The sequence below is a fragment of the Thalassophryne amazonica genome, chromosome 15 (assembly GCF_902500255.1).
Source record: "Thalassophryne amazonica chromosome 15, fThaAma1.1, whole genome shotgun sequence".
NCBI classification, from domain to species: Eukaryota; Metazoa; Chordata; class Actinopteri; order Batrachoidiformes; family Batrachoididae; genus Thalassophryne; species Thalassophryne amazonica.
Genome location: NC_047117.1, coordinates 40,699,225 through 40,723,348, shown reverse-complemented (window position 1 = coordinate 40,723,348; position 24,124 = coordinate 40,699,225). Strand labels below are relative to the sequence as shown.

The 24,124-nt window shown below is 40.6% G+C and overlaps 1 protein-coding gene across 1 annotated transcript; it reads right to left on the bottom strand.

Annotated features, from left to right (window-relative positions):
- Positions 1-8,240: 8,240 nt before the first annotated feature.
- Positions 8,241-23,712, bottom strand: LOC117526832 (NADH dehydrogenase [ubiquinone] iron-sulfur protein 8, mitochondrial-like). Its single transcript, XM_034188909.1, has 3 exons — positions 23,542-23,712; positions 9,339-9,467; positions 8,241-8,525 (listed from the first exon to the last, which is right to left on the bottom strand). The coding sequence occupies exons 1-3, from the start codon at positions 23,695-23,697 to the stop codon at positions 8,394-8,396; spliced, it is 417 nt and encodes a 138-aa protein (XP_034044800.1). The 5' UTR covers positions 23,698-23,712; the 3' UTR covers positions 8,241-8,393.
- Between the last annotated feature and the right edge of the window lie 412 nt (positions 23,713-24,124).

Below are 24,124 nucleotides of genomic sequence, written 5' to 3'. Positions count from 1 at the left end.
GTCCCTGAAAGTGTCGGTTCCCGGACATACCAGGAGGGAGAACAATGTGGACGCTGCTGAGATGATCATCTGAAGAATGGCCAGCTCTAAACCATAAGTGTGGGCTGGAACCAATTACGAGCAGTGCCTGGAAGTAATGGGGCTTCCAGTAAAGTCACTCGAAGAAGTGAGTTGATGTGTTTTGATGTGTGTTGTTTGTTAGATCCTCTTCACTTCAATAAAGTTTTGCCGTTTTATTGTTTACACAGTATATTATGAAACATGCTGCATTTATGGAGATACAGTAACCAAAGGGCCTTTTATGTTGCACGCTTTATACGTGTCAGGCGACGCCCCCAACGCATCGCGTGTGGCATCAGGGCGGAGATTTTCGCTGATTTTTTTTCCAGAGGAAAGCTGAGTGATTGCCATGTTGTATGTGCGACAATTAATTTTGAGGTTTAAAAAAAACATTTGCTAGGATTTATCTTCTGTATAAATGAGCAGTCATGTGACATGTTTCTGTTTTGTAGAGATCAGTCGTTTCTGCCACTAGTCTTCCGAGTTTGGATCCGACGCTTTGTTTCTATTGGACAGTGCGAAGCTATGTCACAGTTCAGAGCGGCGAAAGTTGAACTGGGTTGAACTTTGACCGTGTCAGTTTGTTGACAAGCGGCAATGCATGCGCTCATGGAAGAAGCATTGGTTTAGCTCGGCTTTTGATGCAGTGCTTCTGACGCCTCTAAAAAGCAGCTCGTTTCATTGAATATAATGCTTTTTAGACCGATGTGTGACGCTTCCAAAGCGTGTGGTGTGAAAAGTCCTTAAAATAGCAGTGGGTACATAGGATTAATCATTTTTGTCTGATCTGCTTTCACCTGTGTGGTATACCTAGCTGATAACTAACTTGAGAAAATTCATTCATTCATTCATCTTCTACCGCTTAGTCCAATTAAGGGTCGCAGGGAGCTGGAGCCTATCCCAGCAGTCATAGGGCGTGAGGCGGGGTACACCCAGGACAGGACGCCAGTCTGTCGCAGGGCCACAAACAAACACAGACACACCCACACGCACACCTACGGACAATTTAAAGATTCCAATCCACCTAACCCGCATGTCTTTGGATGTGGGAGGAAACCGGAGCACCCGGAGGAAACCCACGCAAACACGGGGAGAACATGCAAACTCCACGGGAATTGAACCCATGACCTTCTTGCTGTGAGGCAACAGTGCTAACCACTAAGCCACCGTGCAGCCCTAACTTGAGAAAATTCTGCAAGCAAATTGAATTGAAATGAATTGAATTTATTTATCCGGCACAAATAAACAGCTTGTTAAAAATATAGCTCCTGTCCAATAAGGTGTTGAGTTGAATACCAGTTATGACCATGCTGCTCAAATTATACACTATCTGAACAGTAAAATATATATATTTGCTTATGACTAACAATGGAAATTTTCAACTTGCAGCTCAAGAGTGCTAATGACAAACTTGGTGGAGAGGACAAGGAAACCAGGTACCGGAGGAATGCCCTAATCAATGCCTTGACTGCATACACCCCTGGAATGGAACAAGGGAAGAATACAGTAACAATCACTGTCAGGGTGTCTTGTACAATACGGCTCCTGTTTATCTTTGGCAGTCAGGACAAGTCAGGAACCGTCAAAGGCAGCCTTGCCAGGGACATGCCACAAATTTACAGAGTTGTCAGCTGCAATAAGTATCACATCAGTGGACAGTACTACCATCATTTCTACACTTGTGCTATAAACCGAAGCTGTCCTATCCAAGCAGAATCAAACTGAACTTTTTCCTGGCCCAGATTATAGGTTTGAGAAACTAACAATCTTGCAATTTTTTTTTATTTTTTTTTTGGAGGGGTGACAGCCAGTCACAGTAGACAGGCACCGTGACATCTGGTCTCTCTCTGGCTGCTAATGCAACATGGCAGAATCTGCTCCAAAACAGCTTAATTTCTGTGTAAATCTAACATGTCGATCATATATTATGTAAAAGCTACTGAAAAACACTTCTACGCCATTTCCACAACCTGATAACACATCTGGAGTGATTTAAGACATCTTGCGAACATCAGTGTGCACGCACATCCTCCGGTCAAAGGTAACTTCCACGCTTTACAGAAGCTCATGCATGTGCACATACATGTCCTCCTTTTAGATGCCATTAAAACATAAATAAAATGTTAGTTTATCCTACAACATCAATATAAACTCACTGATAGCACTATATATATATATATATATATATACACGAGGGCTGTCAATAAAGTTACGGTCCTTTTTATTTTTTTCAAAAACTATGGATTTCATTCATATGTTTTTACGTCAGACATGCTTGAACCCTTGTGCGCATGCGTGAGTTTTTCCACGCCTGTCGGTGACGTCATTCGCCTGTGAGCACTCCTTGTGGGAGGAGTCGTCCAGCCCCTCGTCGGAATTCCTTTGTCTGAGAAGTTGCTGAGAGACTGGCGCGTTGTTTGATCAAAATTTTTTCTAAACCTGTGAGACACATCGAAGTGGACACGGTTCGAAAAATTAAGCTGGTTTTCAGTGAAAATTTTAACAGGCTGATGAGAGATTTTGAGGTGATTCTGTCGCTTTAAGGACTTTTCACGGTGCGAGACGTCGCGCAGTGCTCTCAGGCAGCGTCGTCAGCCTGTTCAAGCTGAAAACCTCCACATTTCAGGTTCTATTGATCCAGGACGTCGTGAGAGAACAGAGAAGTTTCAGAAGAAGTCGGTTTCAGCATTTTATCCGGATATTCCACTGTTAAAGATTTTTTTAATGAAAGACGTGCGGACGGGTCCGCGCGTCGGGACGCAGCCGCCGCGACGCTCCGCCACAGGAAAAACACCTCTGTTGAAAGCCTTAAGGATAAGTTGGAACATGTCCTGCCTGTTAAACAATTTCTCATAGACTCACTCCACTGAAAGCCATCAAAAGTCGCCTGGATTTTACAAATGGTTATCAACACGTCCACACGTCTTTCATTAAAAAAATCTCCTTTAACAGTGGAATATCCGGATAAAATGCTGAAACCGACTTCTTCTGAAACTTATCTGTTCTCTCACGACGTCCTGGATCAATAGAGCCTGAAATGTGGAGGTTTTCAGCTTGAACAGGCTGACGACGCCGCCTGAGAGCGCAGCGCGACGTCTCGCACCGTGAAAAGTCCTTAAAGCAACAGAATCAGCTCAAAATCTCTCATCAGCTGTTAAAATTTTCACTGAAAACCAGCTTAATTTTTCGAACCGTGTCCACTTCGATGTGTCTCACAGGTTTAGAAAAAATTTTGATCAAACAACGCGCCAGTCTCTCAGCAACTTCTCAGACAAAGGAATTCCGACGAGGGGCTGGACGACTCCTCCCACAAGGAGTGCTCACAGGCGAATGACGTCACCGACAGGCGTGGAAAAACTCACGCATGCGCACGAGGGTTCAAGCATGTCTGACGTAAAAACATATGAATGAAATCCATATAGTTTTTGAAAAAAATAAAAAGGACCGTTACTTTATTGACAGCCCTCGTGTATATATATATGTATGTATGTATGTATATGTATGTATACACACACATGCACACTTTGCGCTGGGATACCATTTAAACAACTGGCAATTTGAGTCTTCAAATCTATGTGATTAAAAACATACAATATTTCTCATAGGAGTTTTCTCAGGGAATTTATTGATAGTAATGTGTTTGTGTTAAAACTGTCCACAGTTTTGCTCTTAAATATGATGTATTATTAATTGTATGGAGATGTCTAAAAGATTGAATTTATTTTTGCTCAGTTGTATGTAGGCCAATACATGAAATTATTTAGGGTTCATTATTATTTTAAGATTTCTTATTTTGTCTGAACATTTTTGAAGTGTGGTATGTGGTATACCATGAAAAATCTTTTGTAAATGAAGTTAAATTCTTCATTTTATGTTTTTTTATTTTTGAGCAATGATGTTTATTCATTCTGTAAAGATGAATTCCAAGTGATTTCAAAGGTTTCTGGATTTTATATGTGAATTACATAAATACATTGCAAGTCACTATTGGAATAAAACCTATTGAATTTTAAAACATTTATAAAGTTTATTTTACTTGATTTTTATAGGAATTGAATTTAATAGGAATCAATAGGAACAATCAAATTGTAGGTAATTGAGCAAGAACATTGCACGAACATCATAAGAACAAATGAGGACAGGTAATGTTCACATTCTACAAATGTTCATTTAATGTTCTGCTGCAGCTGTTCATATGATGTTTGAACATTTGTATAATGTTCATGCAAACATTACCTGTCATTCTTTGTTCATATGATGTTCATGCCATGTTTGCGCACGTTCTCATGCAAATGTTCAATGAACATTCAAAGAACGATCAGTTTCTGGGTGGTTTTGCAGTACTTAAGTCACAGTTTTCAGAAGTCACTCATTTGCTTTGCCCTTCAAACCATTTCCTTTTGGAGTACATTGGTCACTGATTGCAGAAATCACTTAGTTGCGTTGAGGTCTGGGACAGTGCCAGAGGAGTGGCAAACTGGGGTGGTGGTCCCCATATTTAAAAAGGGGGACCAGAGAGTGTGTGCCAACTACAGGGGCATCACACTACTCAGCCTCCCTGGTAAAGTCTATTCCAGGTTGCTGGAAAGGAGAGTTCGGCTGATAGTCGAACCTCTGATTGAAGAGGAACAATGCGGGTTCCTCTTTACTCTCACAAGGATCCTGGAGTGCCTGGGAGTATGACCACCCAGTCTACATGTGTTTTGTGGACTTGGAGAAGGCGTATGATCGGGTACCCCGGGAGATACTTTGGGAGGTGCTGCGGGAGTATGGAGGGAGGGGGTCCCTTCTCAGGGCCATCCAATCTCTGTACTCGCAAAACAAGAGCTGTGTTCTGGTGCTCGGCAGTAAGTCGGACTCGTTTCCGGTGGAGGTTGTTCCTCCCCCAGGGCTGCACCTTGTCACCAATCCTGTTTGTGATATTCATGGTCAGGATATCAAGGTGTAGTCAGGGGTTGGAGGGTTTCCGGTTTGGTGGGCTCAGGGTCTCATCACTGCTTTTTGCAGATGATGTGGTCCTGTTGGCTTCATCGGCCGGTGACCTCCAACACTCACTGTGGATCAGTTCGCAGCCGAGTGTGAAGCGGCTGGGATGAGGATCAGCACCTCTAAATCTGAGGCCATGGTTCTCAGCAGGAAACCGATGGATTGCCTACTCCGGGTAGGGAATGCAGCCTTGCCCCAAGTGAAGGAGTTAAAGTACCTCGGGGTCTTGTTCACAAGTGAGGGAACGATGGAGTGTGAGATTGGCTGGAGAATTGGCGCAGCACAGGCAGTATTGCATTCGCTCTACTGTTGTGACGAAAAGGGAGATGACCCAAAAGCAGGGCTGTGAAATGAAAATTGTGATATCCGAGAAAAATTCGTAGGGGGTCTGCACAATGTTTATTTTCCAGAGAGAAAAAAATTCTTACCAGTTCGCTTTTCCTGTTTATCTTTCAGGTGTGTTCATGAAGCCAGCAACAATTCCACAGATTCTTGTCCTTATCAGACTTTTTCAAACCGTCATTCTCGACATCTTCGTTCTGTCTGATGTCGCTCCGTGACACAGACATGCTGCAAAGTTCTTTTAAAAACTTGAAAGTTCTAAAACTTTGCGATGTCCACATGCTACTTTTAGCTTCGCACAGAAGCCACACAGTGTCACCGCAGCAGCCAACCAGTCCCGCTTTAGGACAACTGTCGTAACAGCCAGGCTTTGAGTGGTGTTTATTCTCCTCGAAACTCCGCGGATCCGAGGAAACTGATTTGTATCTAACACACAGATCAGTGTCCGCGGACTTATAAAACTTGCATGATGTCGTAAAAAAACGCTTTGTGATAAGCATTTTAAAAACTTTTTAAATTTTGAAAACTCAGTAACGATCACGATTAAAGAATACAACACTACCACCCCCGCCCCCCTCCCTGCGGAGTTTTCACAGCCCTGCAAAAGGCAAAGCTCTCGATCTACTGGTCAATCTTCATTCCTACTCTTACCTATGGTCATGAGTGTTGGGTCATGACCGAAAGAAGTAGATCGCGGGTACAAGCGGCGGAAATGGGCTTCCTCAGGAGGGTGGCTGGTGTGGTGAGAAGTTCGTTCATCCTTGGGTAGCTCGGAGTAGAGTTGCCGCTCCTTTGCGTTGAAAAGAGCCAGCTGAGGTGGTTCGGGCATCTGGTAAGGATGCCTCCTGGGCGCCTCCCAAGGGAGGTGCTCCAGGCGCGTCTATCTGGGAGGAGACCCTGGGGAAGACCCAGGACTAGGTTAGGGTTAGGAGATTATATCTTCACACTGGCCTGGGAACACCTCGGGATCCCCCAGTCAGAGGTGGTCAATGTGGCATGGGAAAGGGAAGTCTGGGGTCTCCTGCTGGAGCTGTTGCCCCGCAACCTGAACCCAGTTGAAGATGAATGTATTTGAACAAACTCCCTGAAGTGCCCAATGCACTTCAAATTTCTTTCAGATCATTCAGAGACTATACTGATAAAAAGTTATCAAAAGCTTTTTTTTTTATGTCAGAGTGTGGCAGCTATATGGGTCTGCCGTTTTGACCCTTCGCCATGGAACATCAAGTCATGATAAGTCCTTCATGCTTTGTCTGATTGACTTGAAACTTCACGTGTGATGAGGGTAAGCCCCTGAACAGAAATTGCACTGGCCCGGAGAGGTGGTAGCGCGGACTCGAGGGCCTGTTCATGACTGCTTGCAGTCCTATTTGTTCTTATTCCAATACTTTCAGAGGTACAGTAGTGTTCAGAATAATAGTTCTGTGATTAAAAAGATTAATCCAGGTTTTGAGTATATTTCTTATTGTTACATGGGAAACAAGGTACCAGTAGATTCAGTAGATTCTCACAAATCCAACAAGACCAAGCATTCATGATATGCACACTCTTAAGGCTATGAAATTGGGCTATTAGTAAAAAAAAAAGTAGAAAAGGGGGTGTTCACAATAATAGTAGTATGGTATTCAGTCAGTGAGTTTGTCAATTTTGTGGAACAAACAGGTGTGACTCAGATGTCCCCTATGCAAGGATGAAGCCAGCACCTGTTGAACATGCTTTTCTCTTTGAAAGCCTGAGGAAAAGTTGATTGGAGAGGGGAAAACTTATACATACTTATACACAGGTGCAAAAAATTATAGGCTGTTCATCTATAATGATCTCCAATGCTTTAAAATGGACAAAACCAGAGACGCGTGGAAGAAAATGGAAAACCACCATCAAAATGGACAGAAGAATAACCAGAATGGCAAAGGCTCACCCACTGATCAGCTCCAGGATGATCAAAGACAGTGTGGCGTTACCTGTAAGTGCTGTGACAGTTAGAAGACGCCTGTGTGAAGCTAATTTATTTGCAAGAGTCCTCTGCAAAGTTCCTCTGTTAAATAAAAGACGTGCAGAAGAGGTTACAATTTGCTAAAGAACACAACTGGCCTAAAGAGAAATGGACAAATATTTTGTGGACAGAGTAAAATTGTTCTTTTTGGGTCCAAGGGCTGAAGACAGTTTGTGAGACGACCCCCAAACTCTGAATTCAAGCCACAGTTCACAGTGAAGACAGTGAAGCATGGTGGTGCAAGCATCATGATATGGGCATGTTTCTCCTACTATGGATATCAATGCCTATATACTGCATACCAGGTATCATGGATCAGTTTGGATATGTCAAAATACTTGAAGAGGTCATGTTGCCTTATGCTGAAGAGGACATGCCCTTGAAATGGGTGTTTCAACAAGACAATGACCCCAAGCACACTAGTAAAGGAGCAAAATCTTGGTTCCAAACCAACAAAATTAATGCCTTGCCTAGATGTGAAGAAATCATGAAAAACTGTGGTTATACAACTAAATACAAGTTTAGTGATTCACAGGATTGCTAAAAAAGCAGTTTGGACATAATAGTTTTGAGTTTGTAGCGTCAACAGCAGATGCTACTATTATTGTGAACACCCCCTTTTGTACTTTTTTTTTTTTTACTAATAGCCCAATTTCATAGCCTTAAGAGTGTGCATATCATAAATGCTTGGTCTTGTTGGATTTGTGAGAATCTACTGAATCTACTGGTACATTGTTTCCCATGTAACAATAAGAAATATACTCAAAACCTGGATTAATCTTTTTAGTCACATAGCACTACTATTATTCTGAACACTACTATAACTGTATTTGTAAACACATGAAACTACAAACACAAACAAGAACTCAATTGATATTTTATTTTTAAAGAGAAGACACAGAAATCCTGTTTCAATCACAGAGCACCTCCGTTATAGCGGAGTCTGTTTTTGTATGCTATGTACACATATTGGACATATGCAAGTCAAAGAACTTTACTAATCCTACGGTGACTATCGGTAGAGGTAATCAGCTTGTATGTTGGCTGCTATCTCTGCTTCCCACTTGTCTCCATTGTTGAGGAGTTTTTCTTTGTTGTAGAGCAGTTCCTCGTGTGTTTCAGTAGAAAACTCAAAATTTGGACCCTAACATGATAGAGATTAGTTGTCAGAATTAAGAAGCAAGAGCACAATGACAGAACAGCAAAAACAGGATTGAAAAGAAAGACATTTAAAAAGAGAAATCAAATGGTCATAATATGCAATGGAGACACGCGCGCGCGTAATGTTACAAAAGGACACAGCAATACAGAGAACCAGAACAATGGTAAGTTGTTAAATAAAAAAGAAGCTAGTGTACTATAAATTGTTGCAGCAGGCTGTGTGAGATTACTCAATAGCGACAGTCCATAAACAATGAAACAATATCGCATTCATAGTCTTAATGACTTCAACCATGCTCGAACTTTTTAAAACTGGGTATTTGTAGTGACTACAGCTTGAAACTTGTTTGATCAAGCTCCATCTGGGTAAAAATTTGAAAATAAAGCAGTGTTTGTTGCAGTTTGTGTTCATGTCTGGCCGAGGGCACAGCTCGTCTAAATTTCTGACAGGTTACCAGATTTGCAATTTATAAGCCAGCCAGTTGCCAGTTCTGCATTTTATAAGGCAGCCTGGTAGGAGGCAAGCCAAATTAAGCCATTTCATTATATTTTTGCACTTTTTTTGGATTGTGGATGACCATAGTAGAATGCCGCCCTGAAAGCCGTAAGCAAAGACAGTCAGCAAAATCCTTAGCTTGCGGAGAGTCCGCATGTGAACGTCAACACAGCCTATTAAAAAGAGCTGTGGAAGGATTTGCCTTGAACATTTTTTGTAATTGAATTATGTGAATTACTTGAGTAATGATTTCAGCCCTGTGAGTTTTCGTTGTACTGTTACATATGTTCATACAAATACCTCTACAATAGCATCCACAGGACACGCCTCCTGACAGAAACCACAGTAGATGCATTTCGTCATATCAATATCATAACGAGTCGTCCTTCTGCTGCCATCAACTCGAGTCTCTGCTTCAATGGTGATTGCCTACACAAACAAAAAATTGGAGAACAGGTCAAAATGACGAATGAAGATTTACTTCAAGCGTGCAACTCAGTGATTAACATGACAAGAAATTACTAATACTATCGCACTACTTGTGGGAATCAATGGGCTCTAGATTAGGCAGTGTTTGTGAAATAAAGAGGGTGGTAATAAATTATGCAAAGTTTCTTCAATGATTTGGAATGACGTGTGAGTCCAGAATGTAATTATCAACACCCATTGTTCACTGTTGTTACTTAATACCATAATTTCTCGAAAACTATTTGTCCTATCAACATTCCATTTTAGCGACGTTCATCCTCGACCCAAAATACATAAGCAAACTAAATGGCAAACGTGAGCGCTCCCCTATTTGTTCACGTTTGAAGGTACACACACACATGCATGCATGCACGTACACAGAGGCCACTTTGCTTTTAATATATAGATGATGTACTGCTAGAATAGCATGTGGGTCCAGAATGCTATTATCAATGTCCACTGTTCATGGTTGTTAGCTAATATGTAGGGATGCACGATCCACATATTTTCACTTTTGATCCGATGCCAATACCTGAATGCAGATATCTGCTGATACTGATACTATTCTGATACTATTGGCCAATTTTATTAAACCCTCCAAACCGTGACTACCCAGGGTTGGGACCAGGAAGCAGAGTTGTAGTCTTACACAACTCTCTGCAGCTTCTCTCCCCCTGCCATCCCCCCAATATCCCATCCCTGTAGAGACGGTGCCTGCTCCCAGGCCACCAATAACCAGTAAAACTCTATTTAAGCATAAAAATTCAAAAACAAAAAATAATATAGCACCTTCAACTGCACCACAGACTAAAACAGTTAAATGTGGTCTATTAAACATTAGGTCTCTCTCTTCTAAGTCCCTGTTAGTAAATGATATAATAATTGATCAACATATTGATTTATTCTGCCTTACAGAAACCTGGTTACAGCAGGATGAATATGTTAGTTTAAATGAGTCAACACCCCCGAGTCACACTAACTGTCAGAATGCTCGTAGCACGGGCTGAGGGGGAGGATTAGCAGCAATCTTCCACTCCAGCTTAGTAATTAATCAAAAACCCAGACAGAGCTTTAATTAATTTGAAAGCTTGACTCTTAGTCTTGTCCATCCAAATTGGAAGTCCGAAAAACCAGTTTTATTTGTTGTTATCTATCATCCACCTGGTCGTTACTGTGAGTTTCTCTGTGAATTTTCAGACCTTTTGTCTGACTTAGTGCTTAGCTCAGATAAGATAATTATAGTGGGCGATTTTAACATCCACATAGATGCTGAGAATGACAGCCTCAACACTGCATTTAATCTATTATTAGACTCAATTGGCTTTGCTCAAAATGTAAATGAGTCCACCCACCACTTTAATCATACTTTAGATCTTGTTTTGACTTATGGTATGGAAATTGAAGACTTAACAGTATTCCCTGAAACCCCATTCTGTCTGATCATTTCTTAATAACATTTACTTTAATAGACTACCCAGCAGTGGGGAATAAGTTTCATTACAGTAGAAGTCTTTCGGAAAGCGCTGTAACTAGGTTTAAGGATATGATTCCTTCTTTGTTATGTTCTCCAATGCCATATACCAACACAGTGCAGAGTAGCTACCTAAACTCTGTGAGATAGATTATCTCGTCAATAGTTTTACATCCTCATTGAGCACAACTTTGGATGCTGTAGCTGCTCTGAAAAAGAGAGCCTTAAATCAGAAGTGCCTGACTCCGTGGTATAACTCACAAACTCGCAGCTTAAAGCAGATAACCCGTAAGTTGGAGAGGAAATGGCGTCTCACTAATTTAGAAGATCTTCACTTAGCCTGGAAAAAGAGTCTGTTGCTCTATAAAAAAGCCCTCCGTAAAGCTAGGACATCTTACTACTCATCACTAATTGAAGAAAATAAGAACAACCCCAGGTTTCTTTTCAGCACTGTAGCCAGGCTGACAAAGAGTCAGAGCTCTATTGAGCCAAGTATTCCTCTAACTTTAACTAGTAATGACTTCATGACTTTCTTTGCTACTAAAATTTTAACTATTAGAGAAAAAATAACTCATAACTATCCCAAAGACATATCTTTATGTTCGACTGCTTTCAGTAATGCTGGTATTTGGTTAGACTCTTTCTCGCCGATTGTTCTGAGTTATTTTCATTAGTTACTTCCTCCAAACCATCAACATGTCTATTAGACCCCATTCCTACCAGGCTGCTCAAGGAAGCCCTACCATTAATTAATGCTTCGATCTTAAATAGGGTCAGTCTATCTTTATTAGTTGGCTGTGTACCACAGGCTTTTAAGGTGGCAGTAATTAAACCATTACTTATAAAGCCATCACTTGACCCAGCTATCTGAGCTAATTAATTATAGGTCAATCTCCAACTTCCTTTTCTCTCAAAAATTCTTGAAAGGGTAGTTGTAAAACAGCTAACTGATCATCTGCAGAGGAATGGTCTATTTGAAGAGTTTCAGTCAGGTTTCAGAATTCATCATAGTACAGAAACAGCATTAGTGAAGGTTACAAATGATCTTCTTATGGCCTCAGACAGTGGACTCATCTCTGTGCTTGTCCTGTTAGACCTCAGTGCTGCTTTTGATACTGTTGACCATAAAATTTTATTACAGAGATTAGAGCATGCCATAGGTATTAAAGGCACTGCGCTGCGGTGGTTTGAATCATATTTATCTAATAGATTATAATTTGTTCATGTAAATGGGGAGTCTTCTTCACAGACTAAGGTTAATTATGGAGTTCCACAAGGTTCTGTGCTAGGACCAATTTTATTCATTTTATACATGCTTCCCTTAGGCAGTATTATTAGAAAGCATTGCTTAAATTTTCATTGTTACGCAGATGATACCCAGCTTTATCTATCCATGAAGCTAGAGGACACATACCAATTAGTTAAACTGCAGGAATGTCTTACAGACATGAAGACATGGATGACCTCTAATTTCCTGCTTTTAAATTCAGATAAAACTGGTTATTGTACTTGGCCCCACAAATCTTAGAAACATGGTGTCTAACCAGATCCTTACTCTGGATGGCATTACCCTGACCTCTAGTAATACTGTGAGAAATCTTGGAGTCATTTTTGATCAGGATATGTCCTTCAATGCGCATATTAAGCAAATATGTAGGACTGCTTTTTTACATTTGCACAATATCTCTAAAATTAGAAAGGTCTTGTCTCAGAGTGATGCTGAAAAACTAATTCATGCATTTATTTCCTCGAGGCTGGACTATTGTAATTCATTATTATCAGGTTGTCCTAAACGTTCCCTGAAAAGCCTTCAGTTAATTCAAAATGCTGCAGCTAGAGTACTGACGGGGACTAGGAGAGAGCATATTTCACCCATATTGGCCTCTCTTCATTGGCTTCCTGTTAATTCTAGAATAGAATTTAAAATTCTTCTTCTTACTTATAAGGTTTTGAATAATCAGGTCCCATCTTATCTTAGGGACCTCTTAGTACCATATCACCCCAATAGAGCGCTTCGCGCTCAGACTGCAGGCTTACTTGTAGTTCCTAGGGTTTTTAAGAGTAGAATGGGGGGCAGAGCCTTCAGCTTTCAGGCTCCTCTCCTGTGGAACCAGCTCCCAATTCGGATCAGGAAGACAGACACCCTCTCTACTTTTAAGATTAGGCTTAAAACCTTCCTTTTTGCTAAAGCTTATAGTTAGGGCTGGATTAGGTGACCCTGAACCATCCCCTAGTTATGCTGCTATAGACTTAGACTGCTGGGGGGTTCCCATGATGCACTGAGTGTTTCTTTCTCTTTTTGCTCTGTATGCACCACTCTGCATTTAATCATTAGTGATTGATCTCTGCTGTCTTCCACAGCATGTCTTTTTCCTGATTCTCTCCCCTCAGCTCCAACCAGTCCCAGCAGAAGACTGCCCCTCCCTGAGCCTGGTTCTGCTCGAGGTTTCTTCCTGTTAAAAGGGAGTTTTTCCTTCCCACTGTCGCCAAGTGCTTGCTCATAGGGGGTCGTTTTGACCGTTGGGATTTTTCTGTAATTACTGTATGGCTTTTGCCTTGCAATATAAAGCGCCTTGGGGCAACTGTTGTGATTTGGCGCTATATAAATAAAATTGATTTGATTTGATTCCCATACCAGAGCTGTGTTTGCGTTTATATTATTAATATTACTAGTATTAGTATTGTTTATAATGACACCACTATACATGTTAGGACTTCCATGCTTGACTGCTTTAATAAGCATTTTATCGCCTCTGGTTCGCTGTTCTCTAAATTCCCCCCCCCAAACTGTCTTACCAGCCTCAGGTCCAGTGCCCCCTGATCCAGATGATGGTCACATACCTGTTGGTCAGCATTTTTGTTTCACATTGTTCACAGCGGAAGAACTCCATAGAGCTCTCCTTTCTCTGGATATTGCAAATCTGCTGGCCCAGATGGTTTAGAACCTCAGTTTTTAAAGTTAACTGCTGATTTAATTGCTAAACCTATCCAATGTATTTTCAATCTCACAATCACCAATAATTGTATCCCTGCAATATGGAAGGTCACTCATGTTCTTTCTCTTTTAAAAGGGGGTGATCCCACCTGTTTGAATAACTATCGACCTATTTCCAAGTTGCGCATTTTGTCAAAGGTCCTTGAAAGGTTGATAACTGATCAGCTGAAGGACTTTCTCCAAAAAAAACACATTCTCTCTCCATACCAATCCGGTTTCAGGAAGCAACACAGTACCATCACAGCCTCCCGAAAAGTCACAAACAATATTATAGATTTCATTGGACAAGAAACAATTTTGTACAGCTCTCTTTGTTGACCTGTCTAAGGCCTTTGACACTATGGATCATTCCATCTTGAAACGATTGTTGAATATTGGTCTGTCAAAGCAAGCAGTGGGTTGGTTTGGGAACTGTCTGACAGAATGCAATGTACACACTTTGGTGGTAGTTTCTCCACAATGTTAAAGTTTTCCTCTGGTGTGCCTCAGGGCTCTGTTTTATGTCCAATTTTGTTTAGCATTTTTGTGGACGTACTTGGTAGAAATGTCCCTGATGCTAAGTTCCATTTTTATGCTGACGACACTGTTATTTACTGTTGTGGCTCCACCATTGCTAAGGCCGTTGGCTTTTTAAAGACCGCCTTTAACCTTTTGGAACGTCAGCTTGTAAATTTGAAACCTGTTCTTAACGTTTCTAAAACTAAATTTATGATTTTTTCAAATGGCAGGAAGACACCCGAGCCCCCTCCTAATGTGTTCTCCCTGCAAGGATACACGATTGAGCTAGTATCTTGCTAAAGTATTTGTGTGTGCTGATTGATAACAGGCTTTCTTTTAAGTCTCATATAGAGAACCTGATCAAAAAACTAAAGCTAAAACTGTTTTTTTTTTTTAATCATAACAGGACGTTTTAGCTTTGCCCCTAGGAAGAATTTAGTAGCTGCCACCTTTCTTCCTTTATTGGATTACGGCGACCTTCTTTATATGCATGCCCCTGCATATTGTGTCCAATCTCTGGACTCTGTGTATCACGGTGCCCTGAGGTTTGTTACATGTTGCAAAACCTCCACTCACCATTGTACTTTATATAGCAGAGTTGAGTGGCCCTCGTTGGCTGCACGTCGTCTCTCACACTGGCATATTTTTATTTACAAAGCGATCTTAGGTCTACTCCCCCAATATCTATGTGTCTACATTTCAAGAACCCAGAGCACTTACTCCTTGCATTCCAGTGATTGCTATTTGCTTAATGTCCCCAAAATTCGCACTGAGTTAGGTAAGCAATTCATCATGTACTTTGGACCTGCTGCCTGGAACTCACTTCAGAGAACTTTGAACTTGAGAGAACTAACTTCTCTTGAAACATTTAAAAACATTATGAGGGACATAGTATCTGCCTCATATCGTTCTTGTTCCTGCTTATGAAAGCCCCATATTAACTCTATGATGTGATCAGATTGTATTTGTCTGTTTTATTGTTGTTTGATTGTGTTCTCCTCTTGAAACTTTGTTTTTAAGCTGCTTTCTTGGCCAGGCTTCCCTTGGAAAAGAGATCTTTCTGTCTCAATGGGATCAACCCGGTTAAATAAAGTTTTAATAAATAATAATTAATGTTGATTTTATATGAGGATATTTTGTATCCCATTATACAGCTTCATGATGAAGTGGTATAGAGGGAGGATTTTCTTAACCCTCTGGGGTCCAGAGTATAATTGACCTTTTGACTACTTTTGGTTTTACCTTCATAATTTACTTTTAAAAAGTGTTTACTTTGGCTTGTTTGGTGTCATTTGTTTGTGTACAACCTTACGTGTGACTTTACAGTTTTTCTGACATACAGTATATTACAATGCCAATTCCAGTGAAGTTGGGACGATGTGTAAAATGTGAATAAAAACAGAATACAATGATTTGCAAATCCTCTTCAAAGACCACAAAGACAAGATAGTTAATGTTCAAACTGATCAACTTTATTGTTTTGTGCAAATATTTGCTCATTTTGAAATGGATGCCTGTAACACGTTTCAGGTTTCACGTTTTTTCGGACAGTGGTATGTTTACCACTGTGTTACATCACCTTTCCTTCTAACAACACTCAATAAGCATTTGGGAACTGAGGACACCAATTGTTGAAGCTTTGTAGGTGGAATTCTTTCCCATTCTTGTTTGATGTACAACTTTATTTGTTCAACAGTCCGGGGTCTCCATTGTCGTATTTTGCACTTCATAATGCGCCAAACATTTTCAACGGACGACAGGTCTGGACTACAGGCAGGCCAGTCTAGTACCTGCACTCTTTTACTACGAAGTCACGCTGTTGTAACACGTGCAGAATGTGGCTTGGCATTGTCTTGCTAAAGCAGGGATGTCCCTGAAAAAGACGCTGCTTGGAAGGCAGCATGTGTTGCTCCAAAACCTGGATGTACCTTTCAAGGTGGCGGCGTTTCTGGATGTTGTTGATGTATGGCTTTCGCTTTGCATAGTAGAGTTTTAACTTGCACTTGTAGATGTAGTGATGAACTGCATTAACTGACAATGGTTTTCTGAAGTGTTCCTGAGCCCACGCAGTAAGATCCTTTACACAATGATGTCGATTTTTAATGAAGTGCCACCTGAGGGATCAAAGGTCATGGGCATTCAATGTTGGTTTTCGGCCTTGCTGCTTTCGTGTTGGAAGTTCTTCAGATTCTCTGAATATTCTGATTATATTAGGGACTGTAGATGATGGAATCCCTAAATTTCTTGCAAAAGAACGTTGAGAAACATTGTTCTTAAACTGTTGGACTATTTTTTTCACGCAGTTGTTCACGAAGTGGTGATCCTCACCCCATCTTTGCTTGTGAACGGCTGAGCCTTTTGGGGATGCTCAAAATCATGACACTCACAATTAGTGTCCTCAGTTCCCAAACACTTACTGACTGCTGCTAGAAGGAAAGGTGATGTAAGACAGTGGTAAATATACCACTGCCCCAACTTTTTTGAAATGTGCTGCAGGTATCCATTTCAAAATGAGCAAATATTTGCACAAAAACAAAGTTTATCAGTTTGAACATTAAATATCTTGTCTTTGTGGTGTATTCAATTGAATATAGGTTGAAGAGGATTTACAAATCATTGTATTGTGTTTTTACTTACATTTTACTCAACATCCCAATTTCATTGGAATTGGAGTTGTACACGCACGCAACCTCATTTTAATCAGCAAACAGGTGAGTCACGATTGGCATCTTTAAATGGCTTTGCCAGAGGTTGATGAATACACTGTGGACTCACTGCGTAAAAACAAAACAAAAAAAAAAACCATAATTATCAGCCCCACCCATTATACTCTCAGGCTCAAGCATACACTGACATGACAAATGAGTATGATGATTAGATTCAGCAGGGTTTTATGACTTAAGTAGTAGATAACACCGGAGGATCACAACTTCTCCAACACATCTGAACAGGTAGACAATGCGGTTTGTCCCCAAACAATTCCAGCGTGCACCTCGCCAAATCCAAAATGAAGGTATCTGTGAAACGGTCTATTGCAGACTCTTGTTAGTTCACATATGGCACTCCTATGGAGATACCTTTCAGCACACAAAAGGGTCAAGGTCAAAGCTCAAGGTCACACAAAGGTCAAATACTAAAATCACCAAAACAACTTTTCTGTTCGCACTTTTTTAAAAATTTTGTCTCCAAACATCACAGATCCTAGGTAGTCTGGCGCATAAGCCATTACCTGGAATAAGCGATCGACCTTGAGCTTCAGGGTTTACCTTGAGGTCAAAGATGACCTAAAAGTATGTGAAATTTAATATTTGACATATTAAATATCTCACACCTGAGAGAGATTCAACTTTACTCTGAGACAATGATTTTGTCTTATTTATAGAGAAAGAAAGAACCTTTTTTCTTTCCACCAACAGGACTCCTGTGGTTACACTCTCACTTGTTTGGGAGACCCTTAAGGCCTATCTCAGTGGTCAAATTGTTTCATATACTACCTGTCTGAAGCAAAAATCTCACAAAGAAAGAAATGATCTGGCCTAGCAGGTGAAACAAGTTGATCAACAATATGCTCAAAACAAATGCCATAATCTGTACAAAAAACAACTGGAACTCCAAACTAAGTTTGACTTACTGACCACATATTCAATGGAACAATCACTTTTGAAAAGTAAGTCCATATATTAGATACATGGGGAAAAGTCTTTCAAATCAGCTGAAGGGCATCATCACTAAATAAAATACACCCAATAACCAATTAAAAAAATGCATAATTCTGGATCATTTACAAATCAATTACGTTTTCAGGGACTTTTATTTATACACTTCAGAATCCAAAACTAATAAGAATTTAACTTCTGATTTTCTCAATCGCATTAATATGTCCGAAATTGCACCCAACCTGAAAGAGGCATTAGAGATGCCAATATCCCAGACAGCGGTTTCAATGATGCAGTCTGGTAAATACCTAGGCACTGATGGGTTTCGAGCAGAATTTTTTGAGAAATTTTCTCCATCACTCTCCCCACTCCTACACTCAGTCCTCTGAGTCCTTATTCTCTGTGAAGCCCGTAAAATTTTCATCGAAAGCCAGATAAATTTTTCAAATGGTTTCCAGGTGCCAGTCTCTAACAGCTTCTGAAAAAAGTCTGATGGAAAAAAGTCCTTTTCATTCCGCCATTTCCAGACAATGAAAATCCGACGAGGGGGCGGGACCACTCCTTCCACAAGGCGTTCTCACAGGCGAATGACGTCACCGACAGGCGTGGAAAAACTCACGCATGCGCACAAGGGTTCAAGCATGTCTGACGTAAAAACATATGAATGAAATCCATATAGTTTTTTAAAAAAATAAAAAGGACCGTTACTTTATGGACAGACCACGTATTGTAGCATATATGCGACAATAGGCGTTAAGGGGTTAAGATTTACAGAGCTTGTGATTGGCTGAAAGTATGTCGTAGAAAAAGTAACCAATAACATCTCGCGTTTTAGCTTGCAGTTTCAGCAGTGCGGTTCCGTGCATATGAGGAAAGGTTTAACAAGCACGGCGCTGCACCTCCACATCCACCCCAATTTTTCTCAATGGATTTACGCAGATGTCAGAAATGGCCCAGAAATCCAGAAAAAGACAGAAATCCGTGGAAGATTATATCCCTGAGTGAAGTCCCGCCCCGCCCCCCCCCCCCCCAAAAAAAAACAACGCACAAAGGATATTATTATTGTGCTTCCTTTACATGAGGAACTGTAACTTCAACTCCATAACTTCAGTTTACGAACCAGCAAAGCGGGAGATATTAATGGTCCAGTCCATGCCTGAGAGCTGTTGTGGGCTGCCCCTGAAAAAGGTACGTTAATGAGGGACAAATAAAAACTGTCCGGTGTGAAACGGCAGATGATTTTCACTTCTTGAATGCAACAATAGCAACAGAGTCTCGGTTAGTGACTTTAATCAACAAAAAGGTGAGTCTCAATTGATATCTTTACATGGCTTTGATGAAGGTTGATGAATAAATTGTCAAATAAATACAAATAAAACATTAAACAAACATTAAACATAAACAAATAAAAACATTGCATAAGCAGCGCTACTTAGCAGTATAACTGTGAGGGACCGTTATTCCATTGTCTGGGGAGAACCCTGGTCTTGATCCAGGACAACAGAAGATCCAAATAATCAGATTACTACTTCAGCTTCTCAAGTTCTGCAATCAGGGATTCCACAAAAACAGTTCATTGCCAAAAAAAAAAACAAAAAAAAAAAACAGGTCCTAAGCTGCTGATTTCTACAACCCTACCCAAAACATAGGTACAAGAAAGCACTGGTAATTTTCATGATTTTCCTTTATAAATCATTGGTTGTCTAGATCAGAAATTTCAGTTAAATATATTGTATAGCATATGAATTTAATTTAATTTCAATTTAATTAGCTTATAATGCGCCAAATCACAGCAAAAGCCGCCTCAAGGCACCTTACATAAAACAATTCCACATAAAATTTAAATAAATAATTAAAAATGAATAAAAAAAATTTTTCAAATACATAAATAAAACAGAAGTAAAAGAATAAAACAGATAAAATTAAAAACTATTCATAAAAAAAGAGAATAAAAATAGGTTTTCAGTCATGACTTAAAAATGTCCACGGACTCCGATGGCCTCACGGTCGCAGGAAGACTATTCCACAGGGTGGGTGCACGATACGGAAAGGCTCTTTTACCTGCTGACTTCTTCACCCTGGGAACACAGGCCGCATCCTGCAACAGCAAAGCCTGGGCCGGCACGTAAAGTATCACCAGATCAGCCAGATAAGATGGCGCCAGTCCATGAACAACCTTATAAGTTAATAACAAAACCTTAAAATCTGCTCTCACAGAGACAGGGAGCCAGTGCAAAGATGCCAAAATGGGTGTGTTATGTTCAGACCTTCTGCTACGTGTAACAAGTCTGGTGGCAGCGTTCTGAACCAGCTGAAGACCCCTGATGCTGGACTGCGGTAACCCTGCATGGAACATTACAATAATCTAGTCTAGAAGAAACAAAAGCATGAATCAGGGTCTCAGCATCAGCCATAGACAAGATGGGGCTGATCCTCGCTATATTTCGCAGATGGAAAAAAGCAGTTCTATTAACATCCCTGATGTGGAGGTCAAAAGACAACGTGGGATCAAAAATTACCCCAAGGTTCCGCATTTTGTCTATGTGATGTATGACACACGAACCCAGGATGAGCACCAGCTGGTCAAACTGATGCCGATGTCTCGCTGGACCAAGAACCATCATTTCAGTCTTATTAAAGTTTAAAAGTAGGAAGTTACTAGACATCCAACTTCTCACTGATAGAAGACAGTTCTCCAGGGATTTTATGGGAGTGAGATTTCCCGCAGTTATCGGCAAGTACAACTGAGTATCATCAGCGTAACAATGAAAGGCAATCCCAAAACTCCGCAGTATACGCCCAAGGGGTGCCACATACAGGGAGAAAAGCAAGGGGCCTAAAACAGATCCCTGTGGAACCCCAAATCTCATGTCACCAAGGTCAGAGGTAGTGCCATTATACAAGACACACTGAGAACGACTGGACACATATGACATCAACCAGGCAAGGGCACTTCCAGTAATCCCCCCCAAAAATTCTCCAACCTATCGAGCAAAATATGATGATCCACGGTATCAAACGCAGCACTGAGATCTAACAACACCAAAACTGTAGTGGTGTCTGAGTCCATTGCTCGCAGAAGATCATTCACTACTTTAGTGAGCGCTGTCTCTGTGGAGTGATACTTCCTAAAAGCAGACTACAGTGGCTCAAAAAGATCATTCTCAGTGAGGTGGTCTACAAGCTGCAGTGAAACCACCTTTTCTAAAATTTTGGAACAGAATGATAGATTTGATATTGGCCTGTAATTTTTCAATACACTATGGTCAAGATTAGATTTCTTAAGTAACAGTTTAATCACTGCAGATTTAAAACATTTCGGAACAGATCCAGAGGTTAATAACAGATTAATAATTTCCAGCACAGTCGGCCCAAGAGTGGGTCACAGGTTCTTAAACAATTTTGTTGGTATGGGATCAAATAAACAGGCTGTGCTTTTTGTAGACGCCACATGTTTTGTCAGCACGCCTAATGAAATACGATTAAATTCTGTCAATCTCTGTAACACCTCAGTGGTAGCACCCACCTCCATAGCAGGTTTTAATGGTTGGGCCAAGGCGTGTTGAGATATGCTCAGCCTAATATCTTCTATTTTCTTCTCAAAATAATCCAAGAAATCCTGTGCTGAAAAGGGAGAATGACTAACAGGTGGCTGCCCGTGAATAAGAAATGCGACCGTGTCAAACAAAAACTTTGAGTTATGTTTGTTTTTGCTGATCAAATCAGCGTAATAGGCCCGCTTTGTGGCCAGTAGTGCATGCTTATAATCTAAAATAGCATCCCGCCACACAAGGCGGAACACCTTTAATTTGGAACGCCATTTCCCTTCCAAACCTCTAGCCTTCTGCCCAGGGTCACGCAAGTAACCACTGAACCAAGGTGACTGTGCCTTAGGAGGGCATGGCCTTAAAAGAGCGTGGTTTTCAAGTGTGGTTTTAAGTGCTAAATTTAGACTATCCGCAAGGCTAGTCTACTGATTAGCATTCTGCAGTCTCAAAGCTAAAATATCAGGTAATCTAGCCACAAGCTCAGTCATAGTTGAGGGTTTAATACGATGCAGCAGTAGTAGGTTGTTGGTTGTCGTTCCACTAAACTTCTAATGAGTGGCAACATGGGAGCCTCTAAACAACTCTCAAATGACCTGAAGACAAAGATTGTTCAACATCATAGTTTAGGGGAAGGATACAAAAACTATCAGAGATTTCAGCTGTCAGTTTCCACTGTGAAGAACATAGTGAGGAAATAGAAGACCACAGGCACAGTACTAGTTAAGGCCCAAAGTGGCAGGCCAAGAAAAATCACAGATAAGCTGAAGCAAAGGATAGTGAGAACAGTCAGTCAACCCACAGACCTGTTCCAACAACGTACAACATGATCTTGCTGCAGATAGTGTCTCTGTGCGTCATTCAACTATACAGCCCACTTTGCACAAGGAGATGCTGTAATGCAAAGGAAGCCTTTTCTGCACGCAACAAACAGAGTCGCTTGAGGTATGCTAAAGCACATGTGGACAAGTCAACTTCATTTTGGAATAAGGTGCTGTGGAATGATGAAACTAAAATTGAATTATTTGGACATAACAAGGGGTGGTATGCAAGGCAGAAAAAGAACACAGCATTCCAAAAAAAAAAAAAAAACCACTTGCTACCTACAGTAAAATTTGGAGGTGGTTCCATCATGCTGTGTAGCTGTGTGGCCAGTGTAGGTACTGAGAACTTGTTAAGATAAGACTTTATTGATCTCACAATGGAGAAATTCACATAAAGTTGAGGGTCACATGGATTCCAATCAATATCAGCAGATTCATGAGAACAATGTTCATGAATCAGTGACAAAGGTGAAGTTGCGTCCGGGCTGGATCTTTCAACAACAGCCCTAAACACTGCTCAGAATCTACTGTCATTCAAGCAGAGGAACAAGTACAACATTCTGGAATGGCCATCTCAGTCCCAAGACCTGAATATTATTGAAAATCTGTGGTGTTATTTTAAGTGGGCTGTCCATGCTCGGAAACCAACAAACCTGAGATGTTTTGTAAAGAAGAATGGTCCAAAATACCTTCAACCAGAATCCAGACACTCATTGGAAGCTACATTAAATGTTTAGAGGCCATTATTTCTGAAAAGGAGGATCTACTAAATATTGATATATTTTTCTGTTGGGGTGCACAAATTTATGCACCAGCCTAATTTTGTTTAAAGAATTATTGCACACTTTCTGTGAATCCTATAAACTTCATTTCAATTCTCAAATATCACTGTATTTGTCTGATATATGATATATTTAACTGAAACTTTAACTAAAGGAAAATCATGGAAATCATCAGGGGTGCCCAAACTTTTACATACCACTGTGTGTACTGTGTGTGTGTGTGTGTGTGTGTACACAAACATACACATTTATAGAGATACATACCTGGGCAGGGCAAACAGCTTCACACAGCTTGCAGGCAATGCAGCGCTCCTCCCCAGAAGGGTACCTGTTGAAACACGCATTTAAAATATACTGGAAAGTACATTTTATAGTTCTCTGAAAATGAAGGACCTTTTTTTTTTTTAAATTCAATGACATTATTTAATAAAAGTTAAATCAGACTCACAGAGACTCAGTCTCAGACTCACTTTTATTGTCACTCGACCCTTATAGGCAGAACGAAATGCAGTTTCTCCATGTCTTAGTGTAGTTAACTGGGACAATTTTTTTACCTAACCTCTTGTATAAACTTTTGCAGTATAAACTTTTGCAATGTACAATATGCGCACCCCTGTGGCCATAGAATATATATACAAGGCACAAGGGTCGGAAGCAGCAGCAGCGTTGGAGTATTAAGAAGGTGACAATGTGCATGTAGTGCAATGTTCACAGTTTGGTGGTGGATGTTGAACTGTTCAACAGTCTGACAGCATTCTATAAAGTCAAGTCTAACTGAGCACAATGCTTTTACTGATACTCTTCAATGATCTCAAGGATCTTAACTATCATCAGACCAGAGTGTCAA

Bases quoted from the DNA above. Each gene is read 5' to 3' on its own strand.
- LOC117526832 (XM_034188909.1), bottom strand. From the start codon at position 23,697: ATGTCATTGAATTTAAAAAAAAAAAAGGTCCTTCATTTTCAGAGAACT. The intron at 9,468-23,541 runs GTATGTATCTCT...TTGTTTGTGTAG, and splicing joins AAGCTGTTTGCCCTGCCCAG to GCAATCACCATTGAAGCAGA. The intron at 8,526-9,338 runs GTATTTGTATGA...CTATCATGTTAG, and splicing joins CTGTGGATGCTATTGTAGAG to GGTCCAAATTTTGAGTTTTC.